Source organism: Carcharhinus amblyrhynchos, chromosome 3 (assembly GCF_965287045.1).
Source record: "Carcharhinus amblyrhynchos chromosome 3, sCarAmb.v2.hapA, whole genome shotgun sequence".
NCBI lineage: Eukaryota > Metazoa > Chordata > Chondrichthyes > Carcharhiniformes > Carcharhinidae > Carcharhinus > Carcharhinus amblyrhynchos.
The window spans coordinates 131468926-131483308 of record NC_137326.1 but is presented as its reverse complement, the minus strand read 5'-3'; the positions used below and the strand labels follow the sequence as shown (position 1 = coordinate 131483308).

The 14383-nt window shown below is 47.0% G+C and overlaps 1 protein-coding gene across 11 annotated transcripts in view; it reads right to left on the bottom strand.

Moving 5' to 3' along the window:
• LOC145341133 (muscleblind-like protein 1) overlaps positions 1-14383 on the bottom strand; it is a 233676-nt gene that overhangs the window by 151289 nt on the left and 68004 nt on the right. For 9 of the 11 annotated variants that reach the window (XM_080186007.1, XM_080186008.1, XM_080186010.1 and 6 more), the window contains exon 1: positions 3994-4987. The exons of the other annotated variants lie outside the window; for them this stretch is intronic. In XM_080186007.1, the coding sequence (XP_080042133.1) occupies positions 3994-4167 (174 nt within the window). In that variant the 5' untranslated portion in view covers positions 4168-4987. Of the gene's footprint in view, positions 1-3993; positions 4988-14383 lie in introns of those variants that run through there. 11 annotated transcript variants of the gene reach the window in all.

Here is a 14383-nt window from a genome sequence, read left to right as displayed (position 1 = left end):
GAGCATAAGGTGTTTCACTCCAGGTGTGATGCACTTGACCCACTAGATAGTTTTTATTAATACAAACTTTATTTAAGAACTCAGTTATAAGAAAACTAAAAGAATTAGCATTATTTTTATCAATTAAAATATTTAAACAGGACAAAGTAGAATTCTTAACAGCTATCCATCTCTATAGTTCCAATTTAAGCAATAGCCCCATAGATATACATCCTTCTTCAGAACCAATGAGCACCAAAAACATGTGAATGCCAGAATTCCCACCTTTTAACTCCACTGGACAGTTGCAAAAAGACATCTGCCTTCTGACTTCTGTATAGCAGTTTCCAGAGAAAAATATATCCTCAAACAGCAGAGAAAGAGACTTACTTTCTGACAGATTCCAGTTTCCAATCTTCAATGACAGAAAGAGCTATTTCTCTGTACAACATCTCTGCAGCAACTGAACAGGGTTTCTCGCTGTGAGACTGGCCCCTTGCCCAGTCACATGACTTTCCTGTCAAATCTTAATCAAGTCCCATTCTGAAAAAACCCAGGGAAAACACCAAAATAGTAACCCTGCATCAGTCCAGAGTAAAACAGGCAGTAACAACAGGGTTGTCAGGCGCAGACAAAATGGCACTGATACATAGTAGTGTCTGCTAAAAAAAATCAGCAAAAAATACATGATTTTGATTTGATCTGATCTATTACTGTTATATGTAATAGTGTACAGTGAAAAGTATTGTTTCTTGTGTTCAGAGAGAAGATAAGGAGGAAGTGCAAAAAGTAGTGTTAGAAAGTTTAAAAGAGTTAGAATGAAGTTTTAGAAGCATAGAATGAGAATAAAAGATAGAATTAGAAGGTAAGCTGGGCACAGCTTGCAAGAAGTCACCTCGCTCTGGTGCCATCTTAGACAAAAATCTTTGACACAAATACATTTCTTAAAGACACAGCATCATCACATCATTCACAAAGCAAGGAAAAAATATACTTTCCCCATTAGCCCTGCAATTTTATATTTTCCAAAGTGTTTATCCTATTCCTTGTGGGACATGAATGACGAATCTGCATCTATCAGACGATGCACTCTAGACCACAATAACTCGCCGCACAAGAAAATATTCTCCTCATCTCCCACCTGGCCCTTGGCTCTGTATTGGGTATTGGTTAGATGGGAAAGATACAGGCGGCATGCTGGCACAGTGGTTTGCACTGCTGCCTCACAGCGCCAGGACCTGGGTTCAATTCTTGCCTCGATGACTGTGGAGTTTGCACGTTCTCCCTGTGTCTGCATGGGTTTCCTCCTTGTGCTCTGGTTTCCTCACACACTCCAAAGATGTGCAGGTTAGGGGGATTGGCCCCTTAGGGCTAGCAGGGTAAATATTTAGGATTGAGGGGATAGGACAAGGGTGGGATGGTTGTCAGTGCAGGCTCAATGGGCCAAACGGCCCTCCTTCTGCACTGTAGGGATCCTATGACTCTGAAAAAAAGTGTACAAAACAAACAAAGGGACTAAGTTAAAGGAAGGGAACCAAAAAAAAAGAGCAGTCATCCTTGAACTATTGTTGTGAGTAATTTAAAAAGAGATTTGCTTTTGAATGGTTGGCTGTGCAAAGAAAATGTTTGGGAAGCATGGAAAAAGAAACTGGATTTCCTCAACACTTCTCTCTCATAATTCCTCCCAAATGATCCACACAAGGGGAAGACTTGGAAATGGAGTGACAGATCTATCTGTGCACTTAATCCCTTCCCTACAGAGAGTGACTCATTGCAAATACCAAAGACTGTCTGAGGTTCAATAAGTGCAAATATGTGGCAGTGGATTTACAGACACAACATTCGAAGCTCTTGAATGCTGTTCTAGCTCTGACCACGTGTCTCCTAGTGTGTTATGCGTTATAAGAGGCTCCAGGAGGTGGCATATGTTGTCTCTATTTTATCAATCCAGCTAGAGTTTTACAGGGAACATTCATTCTTTGCTTTCCTTCAGCTCCCAGTATCCTGCCATCAGTGAGTTGAGATTGAGTCTCGCTGCACGGCTACCTGGTTTGCCTCAGCCACTTGCAGCTCTTACTGCCCCCAGGCTCTCTCGGACAGTTCACACGCCTTTTTAAGAACCTAATCATCCGGCTTATCTCTTCTTTGCTGCTGTTATGACACTTGGGGCTTGCTCTACCCTTCCGGAATGTCCTGGAGCTAAAGAGTTAAAGATTAACCTCTCAGAAACTGCTGGGAATTCTCAAGTATTGGTTATAAATTATTGGAAGTAGACATCTGATAGAGTCACAGTCAATGAGTCATAGAGTCATGCAGGGCAGAAAAGGCCCTTCAGCTCATCAAGTATTGGAGGACCAATGATAGGACAATGTGCGTGTGTGTGTGCGTGTGTGTGTGTCTGGAATGTTGGGGAAGGTGGGTGTTCTTGAGAGAAGGCTGTAGCATAATAAAACCTCTAGGAATGTGTCTGTCTCATAATTGGCATCTCAGCCTGAGAGGTGGCTCCTCATTTTCAAAGATGGGATGTAACCAAAGGAAGATCTCACAAACTCTGAGCTTTTTGGTCACTAAGAAAGGATTTATATGGATGGCTTCATGTTACTCCATCTTAGCTTGGAAGTATCTAAACTCTCTTTAATATTCTTCCATTGACTTTGCAAGTACACTCTCCTGGGCTAGTGAACCACACATTCTCACAACTCAAGGGTGTTGAAGATGTTCTTCCCAAAGTCATTTTTAACCACTTTAGTTACAACCACATCACATTGGCTATTGGATTCGGGCAGCTTTTAAAAATCTCATTCTAAATAATTAAGGCCAGCATAGGACGTGTGGCGCGTTAACAGGACTTGTTGCTCGGATGTGCACTCACACTTTTACACGTTGCTGAGGACAAATAAGGTTGACACTGGAACTGCTTTGATCTGGGGAGAGAGGAGAGGCCGATTTTGTCTCCATCACAATAGCTTGCTGTGTAAACAACAGTAATGCTTTTGTGCCTCGGGGATTGTTAGCAAATGAAGAACAGCGAACAGTGAGGAGGTTCCTGCCAGGATCATGTGAGCAGAGGCCTCGAGTAGGCCTCAGAAATAGTTGAGCCTTGTTCCATCTTAGCACCTTGCTTGGTTACGGGCCTGGGTCGAATTCTCCTGACTCCCGCAGTATCTGAAAAGTGCGTTTTGTTTCTGCCTCTTGGCCAGGTTAGCAGACTGGACCGCAGCCAGTGTAAGGCTGAACAGCTGAAATGGGAGGGGATGTTGGGAGGGCGGGGGGGTGGGGAAGAGGCATGTGGGGGGGGTACATCGGCATGGGGGGGGGTGGCGGTGGTGGTGAGTGAAACTGCCGCTCTGGTGTGGGATCCCCTCGCAAAATATTTGGTCCGTTATACTAGTGGAGCTAAAAATAGACAGCGAGTTACACAGGCTATATTCATGGCCCTCAGCACTGAGACACATTGACTGCCACCATTCTTCTCCGTAGACAGCTCTGGCTGGTACCAGACGCACACACACACACACACACACACACAAACCTCTCAACGCTGCTCCTTGGAAATTAGACATGGAGGTTTCAACGTTACTGTAAAAGTCTCCTTTGGCTGGAAGATTATTCACCCAAGCAAAACACCATCGGCATTTTAAAAAAAAAAGGAAGGAATGAAGGGCATGACACCCTTCGATTATAACGCGCAGGCTAAAGTCGGCATCATTGAGGTCTGGTTAACTTATAAGCTGCTTTCCCCGTTCCCTGCAATCATTGCATGACATCAGTGTGAAAACCTTACTCCGTAAAAACATAACATAAACAGTGACTCATGAGTAACAGAATCAACACTTCATTACAAAGCTATATTTCTTTTCTCTCCCTTTAACGGTTTAGCACAGCCGGAAAACTGCCGCAGTCCACCATCCCCTTGTGCATGGAGTGTAAAAACATCGCGCACGCATACACGCTATCTGAGTTCATCAATCAACAGTAAAACACACGCGCGTTGGAGGTCATTTCTGTACTTACTTTTAGTGAATCAAAGCAGGCGATTACGCGTCCATTCTCAACTTGGCAACTTTTGGAAGGGTGTGCAAATTTACATTCTGTGTCTGGTCGTGAGCAAGTCCCTCTTTGAAATTCTCTGCACACTTCCAATGTCAGCCATTTTGTGTCCCGTATCTGTGCCACGCTAACGGCCATGTTTGTGAGTTAACAGGCGGGTGAGAGAGTCCGGACCAGCGCAGAGACACACGTGTCGACTGCCGTGCCGATGAAGGCCAGTGAGATAAAAACTCGACGTTTTTGGGAGGGGGGAGGAGGGAGGTGGGCGAAGGTACCCTTTGTCTTTTCTCGCTGCGAGTGGGCTGGAGGCTTTATCGACAGAAAGGTCACCGCGGGGAAGTTTCCTTCGGGAGAAAACCCCTGGCATTAGATTGGCGAGGGTTCCTATTGTTTCAAAAAAAACAGAAGATTTTCCAACAGAGGGGGGAGAAAAAGGGGGGGGCGTCCTTCTTATTTATTCTGGTTGAAGAAGCAACGGTGCTATTGCCGTGAGATGTGAGACTCTGGGACACGCTTGGTATTCTCAGTCACCCATTCCGTGGTGCCAATGTGAAGCTTGTTTTGAAATGGGGCCCTTTGCTGGTAATGAGGATCCCACTTGTTTCCAGGGCAGTTATTCCAAAGGCAACATCCAGCCAGTTGATCTGGCAAATGGTCTCAATGTTGTTTAATCAATATCGATCGAGTTTTGTCCTGCTGTTTGCAGCAATTTATAGAGATCAACTTTTCTGTTTTGAGTTTTAATCCCTTCGATCGTTTCAGGTAAGCTTTTTGCATTAAAAATTCTTTTGTTCGTTACAGTGAAATAGCAAGACAGCAATGCCAAGCTGATATACTGCGAAAAAAGTTTGTTTGTTCCTTCTCTCTCTTTCTCTCTCTCCCTCTCTCCCTCTCTCTCTCTTTCTCTCTCTCTCTCTCTCTTTCAGATCTAGGTGGGAATGAAAGGGGGTGAGGGGCGGGGGGGGGTTGGGGGGGGTGGGGGCAAAGGGGAAAAGGAGGAGGGGGAAACGGGTGATTGTACTAAAGCTGAAGGGGGTTGGATGTGCAGTTGACACAGTCTAGCTGGCAGCAAGCAAGGCAAAAAAGCAGAGACTGCTCTAGAAGCTGTTCCAAGCAGGCAGAGACTCCAGGAAAGGCACTTCTTAGTACCAACCTGTAGGAGAAACAGATACATCAACATTTTACCAACCAGTATTTAACTCCCATCCCATATATCAAAAAAAATAAAGAAAAAAAAAAGCAAAATGAACAGGAAATTATAAAATAAACCTTCCTGCGTCAAGCTGGAAGTAACATGCGAATGCAACAATCTACCTGCGCTTAAAAAAAAATACTTACAGTGCAGCATAATGCAGCCAGCCATTGTACATTATTTAAAAAAAAGGGCCAATTCTCCCCTTCTGAAGCAATGCATGACAGGGAGACGACCAATCAAGGAGAGTGTTGCAGCAATATTCTGGGCGGAAAGCCAATAGTGTGGGCTGTCTCATGAAAGGTCGAGCCTGTCAGACATTCACTGCTTTGCCACAAGCACAGAAAACGCCCGTCAGATGCGACTAATTCCGCTGTGTGAAGTCAAACCATGTGCTGAATTTTTTTTTTTGCGTCTTTACCCAACATGCAGTTAGTGGATTAATCTCGGTTAGCTTCTCACCAGCTCCAGCGACAATCAAAGCACCTGCAGAATCTCGCACGGGCACACTCGCAGGGGCACACACACACACACACAGAGGCACACTCATAGGGCACACTCGCAGGGGCACACTCACATGGGCACACACACAGAGGCACACTCATAGGGCACACTCGCAGGGGCACACTCGCATGGTCACACTCACACAGGCATACTTGCAGGGGCACACTCACATGGGCACACTCACATGGGCACACTCGCAGGGGCAAACTCGCACGGGCACACTCACATGGGCACACTCGCATGGACACACTCGCAGGGGCATACTCACAGGGGCACACTCACATGGGTACACTCGCAGGGGCAAACTCACACAGGCACACTCACACAGGCTTACTTGCAGGGGCACACTCACATGGGCACACTCGCAGGGGCACACTCGCAGGGGCAAACTCGCATGGACACACTCGCAGGGGCATACTCGCAGGGGCACACTCGCATGGGCACACTCGCAGGGGCACACTCGCAGGGGCAAACTCGCATGGACACACTCGCAGGGGCATACTCGCAGGGGCACACTCGCAGGGGCACACTCACACAGGCATACTTGCAGGGGCACACTCACATAGGCACACTCACATGGGCACACTCGCAGGGGCACACTCGCAGGGGCACACTCGCAGGGGCACACACAGGCATACTTGCAGGGGCACACTCACATGGGCACACTCACATGGGCACACTCGCAGGGGCACACTCACATGGGCACATTCACATGGGCACACTCGCAGGGGCACACTCGCAGGGGCATACTCGCAGGGGCACACTCGCAGGGGCAAACTCGCATGGACACACTCACATGGGCACACTGGCAGAGGCACACTCGCAGGGGCAAACTCGCATGGACACACTCGCAGGGGCATACTTGCAGGGGCATACTCGCAGGGGCACACTCGCAGGGGCACACTCGCGGGGGCAAACTCGCATGGACACACTCACATGGGCACACTGGCAGAGGCATACTCGCATGGGCACACTCTAGGGGCACACCGGCAGAGGCACACATGCATGAGCACATTCACATGGGAGGTCTTTCACGGGCACACACAAGGAGCACACACACACAGAAACACTCTCGTGAGCACATATTCATGGGCACATTCACATGGGCACTCACATAGGCACATCCATGTAGGCACACGCACATGAAAATACTCTCACGAGCACGCACTGACATGGCACACTCATGGGCAGACACAGGCATGCTCCTGCAGACACACTCACACAGGTACAGCCACTTGGGCACACTCATGCACGTTTGCACACATGCAATTGCACATGCAAATACGTGCATATGCTCATGCACTTACGCATGCACACATAGCCACATAGTTCATTGCTTATACATACAGGCATGTGCACAGGCATGCTCACACACACGTACACGCTTATAAACACATGTGCACTCACACAAAACACACTCCTGCGCGCACAAGCAAACGCACGAGAGTCAAGCCTAATCCCGCGGTCTCCGAGGGATAGGCTTAGTGCTGTTTTTGGTGTCAGGAACAAGCAGGAGAGAGAGAGAAGAAGGGGGGTGTCTGTGGATGGTCCGTTCCCTTCTCCCATTTCCCCAGTCTCAGCCACAGCCCACATCACCCCCATTCCTCGAAACCAATTGAGGTGCCAATGCCCATCACAGCTCTGTGACGGGTATAAAATTATTTCCTCAGTATATCACAGCCGAGTCAGATATTTAACAAGAGCTGTCTTTATGGTGACCTTTCTCTATTCCACGGTCGAGATCCATGTTAAATGGGGAGCAGAGTAATCACAGTGCAGTCTGAGCAAGTTCTGCCAAGGTAAAATGCGATTCCATTACCGCAGCATTAAATATTCAGTAAGGCAATTTGATTTTAGCCAGCCTGCGTATTTTTCAAATGCCTCATTTACCCCAATCCTCCCTTCCCCAGCACCACGCCCTCTGGCTCTCTAAGTGATGCCATCAGTGGAAGCCACACAAGAGATTAGATCCGTCCATATGTCATTCACAATGCACCTACTGAGCAACGTAGCCTGCCAGGAATCTACACTGTGAATCCTTCCTCCTTTCCCCTTGAGTTAATCCAATAACCTCAGCCAACTGGTGCTGTTACTGCACGATAACCAAGAGCTAATGCTCTGGGCGCACACACAAGTTCAATGAATACACTTGGAGTGGAAAGCTCATTTCAGTAATGGTGATCACGAGAATTACTATCATGCATTAATGCCCTTTAGGGAAGGAAATCTGCCACCCATCCTTGGCCTGGTTGACTCTCAAATGTTCTCTGAAATGGCCAGGTGGTATTATCATTAGTCTATTCATCCAAAAACTCAGCTAACATTCTGAGGACCTGGGTTCAAATCCCACCACGGCAGGCGTTGGAATTTGAATTCAATGAAAAAAGTCTGGAATTAGGAATCTACTGATGACCATGAAACCAATATCGGTTGTTGGGAAAACCCACCAGGTTCACTAATGCCCTCTAGGGAAGGAAATCTGCCGTCCTTACCTGGTCTGGCCTACATGTGACTCCAGAGCCACAGCAATGTGGTTGACTCTCAACTATCCTCTAAAATAGCCTAGCAAACACACTCAGTTCAAGGGCAACTAGGGACGGGCAATAAATGCTGGCCAGCCAGCGATTCCTATGTCTCCTGAATGAATAAAAAAATGAATTTAAAAGCAGTATTAAGCCACTCAGATCTAAAGATAATTAGAGATAGGCAACAAATGCCAGGTGCCCTTGCTAGCAATGCCCACATGCCATGTAAGAATAAAACAACTCTTAACAGTTGAGGTTGCCCACTGAGGGAGTGAGAATAATTGTGCATGTTCATATCGCAACAAGATACAATTCTTCCCCGGCCTCTCTATAATATCTTGCCTTCATTTTGTTAAAGTTTATCTATTAATGTTCCAAGTAGGTTTACATTAACACTGCAGTGAAATTACTGTGAAAAATACCCTGGTCGCCGCACTCCAGCATCTGTTTAGGTACACCGAAGGAGAATTTAGCATGGCCAATCTACCTAACCAGCACGTCTTTGGGATGACTGCGGGAGGAAACCAGAGCACCCAGAGGAAGCCCACACAGACATGGGCAAAATGTGCAGACTCCACACAGACAGTGACCCAAGCCAGGAATTGAACCTGTGTCCTTGGCGCTCTGAGGCAGCAATGCTAACCCACTGTGCCACTGTGCTGCCTCGTTACTGCTGCTGTTGAATTCCCTCAGTGCCACTCACGCCCCCCCCCTCCCCTCCATTCCACCTCTACGTGTTACCCAATGCCACTGAGGGGTTTTATGGGCACTTGGCAGCCAATGGGTTGCTTTGCTGCAAGTTGCTTGTCTAACGCTTGCAAAACTAGTCAGTGACATTCATTGAACAATTTGACCAAGGGGTGGGGGGGGGGGCACGTTGCGGTGAGAAAGGCAATGCGGGGTTGGGGGGGGGGGGGGGGGCGGCATTGGGCAAGTATACCAAGTATACACACACACACGCACACACACACAAATGCATGCACGCACCGCCACCAAGCGCAGTTGCTGGAATTTTACCAACTTGCCTGCCTGAGGCTAGAAAGATTCCACCTGAGGCCATTCTGCCAGCCTCGCCTGCCCCTATTTTGGGGCGCGCGAGGCGGTAAAATTCCAGCAAGTGGGTCCACTGGAAGGCAATCAGGAATGGGACTAACACTGGCTGATTTGTCCTCCCTCCCTCGCCCAGCTGATTGGACCCTCAGACCTCTCTGCACGGCTCATTATTGCCCTGGGAGAGGGCATCACAGGCACGAAACATTAGCAAACATCGTACACAACCAGACTCCAATCACACCCCAGAAACGGATTGAGATAAAAACACCCTGACTGATGAACAACATCAACGCTCTCATGTGGCGAGTAATAGATTGAAATCATTACAAGGTGGTACTTATCTGGGGATCGGTAAAGTAATGTTGCAAGATTATTGCAGCAATTAGAACAGATATAAAATCATTCTGGATCTTTCAATTGCTGCAATAAGCACTGTTCTTTTTTTTAATTCTGGGTTTATTGCTGAGCTTTGATCTGCATTTGCTATTTCCAAGAGAGAGGCAGAGCTGCTCTCTGGGGCTAAGACAGAGTCAGAAAATTATAGAGTTTACAGCATGGAAACACACCCTTCGACCCAAATTGTCCATGTCCACTGAACATCTCAACATAGAGGGGGAAGGTTAGAACGATTAGTCCACTCAATATTTCTCCAGATAAGGGGACACCTGGTACCCACACCATTTTCCCCACACATAAGAACATAAGAAATAGGAGCAGGAGTAGGCCATCTAGCCCCTAGAGCCTGCCCCACCATTCAATAAGATCATGGCTGATCTGTCGTGGCTCAGTTCCACATTCCCGCCCTCTCCCCATAACCCTTAATCCCCTTGCCTATCAAAAACCTATCAACCCGCGTCTTAAAAATATTGAGCGAGGCAGCCTCCACCACTTCAACAGGCAGAGAATTCCAGAGATTCACCACCCTTTGAGTGAAGAAGTTCCTCCTCAACTCCGTTCTAAACCGCCCCCCCTTTATCTTGAGGCTATTCCCTCTAGTCCTACTGTCCTTTCTGAGCGGGAAGAGCTTCTCCACCTCTATCCTATCCATCCCATTCAACATCTTATATGTCACACCCCCACTCTCATCTCAAACTACCTGCCAATGAAGTGTCAACTTGCTTTCCAATAGGCCAGGGCTGAGAGGGAGGAGGTGTTAAGAGGATGGTGATACAGATTGGCCATTTTGTTTTCCATTCTTTTGTGTGGCATAGACATCATTGGTAAGGCCAGTATTGAGGAGGTGATGGTCTGGGAGTATAATCACCGCACTATTAACCCAAAACTTCAGCTAACGTTCTGGGGACCCAGGTTCGAATCTCGCCACAGCAGGTGGTGGAATGTGAATTCAATAAAAAAAATCTTGAATTTAGAATCTACCAATGACCATGAAACTATTGTCAATTGTTGGAAAAACCCATCTGGTCAGAGGCTAGGAATACTGCAGCGAGTAACTCAACTTCTGACTCCTCAGAGCCTGTCCACCATCTACAAGGCACAAGTCAGGAGTGTGATGGAATACTCACCACTTGTGGATGGATGCAGGTCCAACAACATTCAAGAAGCTTGACACCATCCAGGACAAAGCAACCCGCTTGATTGGCACTACATCTGCAAACATTCAATCCCTCCACCACCGACACTCACTAACAGCGGTGTGTACTATCTACAAGATGCACTGCAACAATTCACTAAAGATCCTTAGACAGCACCTTCCAAACTCGTGGCCACTTCCATCTAGAAGGACAAGGGCAGCAGATAAATGGGAACACCATTGTCTACAAGTTCCCCTCGAAGTCACTCACCATCCTGACTTGGAAATCTATTGGCCGTTCCTTCATATTCGCTGGGTCAAAATCCTGGGATTCCCTCCTTAATGGCATTGTGGGTCAACCCACAGCATGTGGACTGCAGTGATTCAAGAAGGCAGCTCACCACCACCTTCTCAAGGGCAACTAGGGATGGGCAATAGATGCTGGCCAGCCAGCGATGCACATATCTTACGAATGAATAAAAGAAATAATACCCCATTCATAATTGCTTTCTCAGCCATTATAGAGGATTGCTAAGAATCAAGCACACTGCCAGGTTGGACGAGGATGGCAGATTTCCTTCCCCAAAGGACATTAATGAACCAAATAGGCCTTTATAACAATTGGCGGTAGTTTCATGCCCACCTAGATAGGCTATAATCCAAATAGGCACATTTTCAACTCCAGGTCAATTAAGTAATTGCATTTAAATTCCATCAGCTGTCGTGGTGGGATTTGAACACATGTCTCTATTATCCTGGGCCTCTGGAATACCAGTCCAGCGACTTTACTGCTGTGTCATCACAGAAGCATGAGGGCTGGGTGTTGGAGGAAGGACAGGACATGACCACACCTTCAGGAGTATGTCCTTACAGAGTTGGCAACCTTATTTAGGCCGATGATGAGAAACCATGGCCGGGATTCTCAGACATGGCCCACCGCTGGGATTTTCCAGTCCCGCTGCAGTGAATGGAGATTCGGCTGAGCCGCAAATTCTCCGTCCTCATTGGCGGCGGCGGCTGGGCGCACAAGATCGGAGAATTCCAGCCCATGGGCCCACCAGCTGTTATCAGGCCCATTGCCTCCTACATCCTCTGCTGCATAAGCATGAAAAAGAAATATCAGTGGCGTGGGTAAATCAATTCAGGGTCTCAGGCCTCTCTCTCTCAACAGGGCCTCAACTGCAAAAGAAGCCTTTTTTTTTCCTGCTCCTGTTAAATCTCAATCTATAAGTCTGCCACAGTTGACAGAAAATAGATTTAATCACTGGGATAAGAAAAGCAAAATGCTTTGGATGCTGCAAATCTGCAATGAAAACAGAGAGTGCTGGAAACACTCAGCAGGTCTGGCTGTCTCTGCGGAGAGAGAAACAGAGTTAATGTTTTGAGTCTGTGTGACTCTTCCTCAACTCTTGAGTTTTTCCAGCATTTTCTGTCTCTATTTAATCACTGGGAGATAGAGTCATACAGATATACAGTACGGAAACAGGCCCTTCGGCCCAACCCATCTGTACTGACCAAGTTTCTATGTTCCATGTTTCCTAAACCGAACTCGTGTCATTTGCCTGCATTTGGCCCATACTCTCCAAACCTTCACTATCCATGTACTTGTCCAAATGTCTTCTAAATATTGTAATTGTACCTGCCTCTATCACCGCCTCTGGCAACTCATTCTATATATGCACCATCCTGAGGTTGCCCCTCTTTCCCCTCTCACCTGAAACCTATGCCCTCTAGTTTTGGACTCCCCTACCCTGGGGAAAAGACCGTGGCTATTCACCTTGTCTATGCACCTCATGATTTGAGGAACCGCTCATCCTCCGACACTCAAGGGAAAAAAAGTCTCAACCTATCCAATTCTCATCATTTAAACCTTCCAGTTCTGGTAACATCCTTGTAAATCTTTTTTGCACCCTTTCCATTTCAACAACATCCTTCCTACAGTAGGGTGAACAGAACTGTATGCAACACTCCAAATGTGGCCTTACCAATGCCTTGTACAGTTGTAACATAATTCTTGTACTCAGTGCTCTGACCGATGAAGGCAAGTTTGTCAAACACCTTCTTCACTACCTTGTCTACCTGTGACGCCACTTTCAACTATGTACTTGTACCCCTAGGTCTCTCTGTTTGATAACACTCCCCAGTTATAAAAAAGACCAATAGAAACAGCCCATGCCAGTTAAAGACAAACACACACAAACTGAGGCACAAAGAACGATTCGAAGTATAATTTGAATGATACAAATCAGCAAAATTCAGCAGATAATGAAACAACTTCAAACCACAAATGGAACATGGCAAAAGTTGAATTTCAGGTGCAGTTCTGACCACATCCACCCAACAGACAACAGGCAGGATTGGCTGCAACCCAGCTTTTATAGTCCCTTCCAATCACGCTCTCGACTGCGGTGGCAACGGAGTGCTACTTTGTCGGAGATGTCATCTTTCAGATGAGATGCTAAACTGCTCCCCTCAGGTGAAAGTGAAAGATTTCATGGCGCCATTTCACAGAAGTCAAGGGAAAAATGGGCCAATGTTTACTCCCCAGTCAGCGACATTTAAGAAAAAGATTACTTTACCCTGATCACCTTGCCGTTTCTGGGAGTTTGCTGTGTGTCAAAATGGCTGCCACGGTTCCCACACCACAAGGGTGACAATAATGTTAAAAAATACCTCATTGGCTGCAAAGCAAGTTTGGAGGCGGCAGGAAATACACTCATGCAAGTCTGTCTTAACCCTTAAGCATAGATAAGGGTCATGGGTAGAGGGGGGACTGGTAATGTTAAAATGGCGGCGCAGGCTCGTTGGGCCGAAGGGCCTGTTTCCCGGGCTGTTTTTGTTCTTTGTTGAATGTAGTAAAGAGTAAGAAGCCTCCATCTGACCCCACATGGAATTCTTTTCAGTGAGCTAGGTTAAACTTTTCCTTCCTTTGTCCAACTCTGAAGGTGATTGGTAAGAGGGAATAGATGGAAGAGTTGCCCACTCTCTTGTCCTGCTGCCTCCCTCCGCCACAGCAGAGACTCAGCTAGTGCTCACCACGGGAAAACAACTAGATGTGGGCTGGAGTTGAAATTTAATCTTCTATTGTTTCATCTTATGTGCTTGTTCTCTGCTGTCTGACTTGGCCCTGTGTTGCATTTCTCCAAAGCTTGAATGAAGATTATGATTAAATATCACTGTTTGTGGTGACAAATGTGACACTAATTCTAACCCATCCCCCTCCACCGCCCACTCCCCCCACCGCACCACCACCCCCAGAACCTTTCTCCCATCATCTCATAACAAGATCTGAATCACGTTACAACGTTGCTTCATGGATATTGGATCTGTCGCCTCCCCCACACTACATACACACACATACACACACACACACACACATGCATACACGGACAGACACACATGCGTACACATGCACACGAACATGCACACACACACACACACACATGCACGCACACACGGACAGGCATACATGCATACACACACACACACACACACATGCACAAACGGACACACACACACGGACAGACACACACGCATACACACAAATGC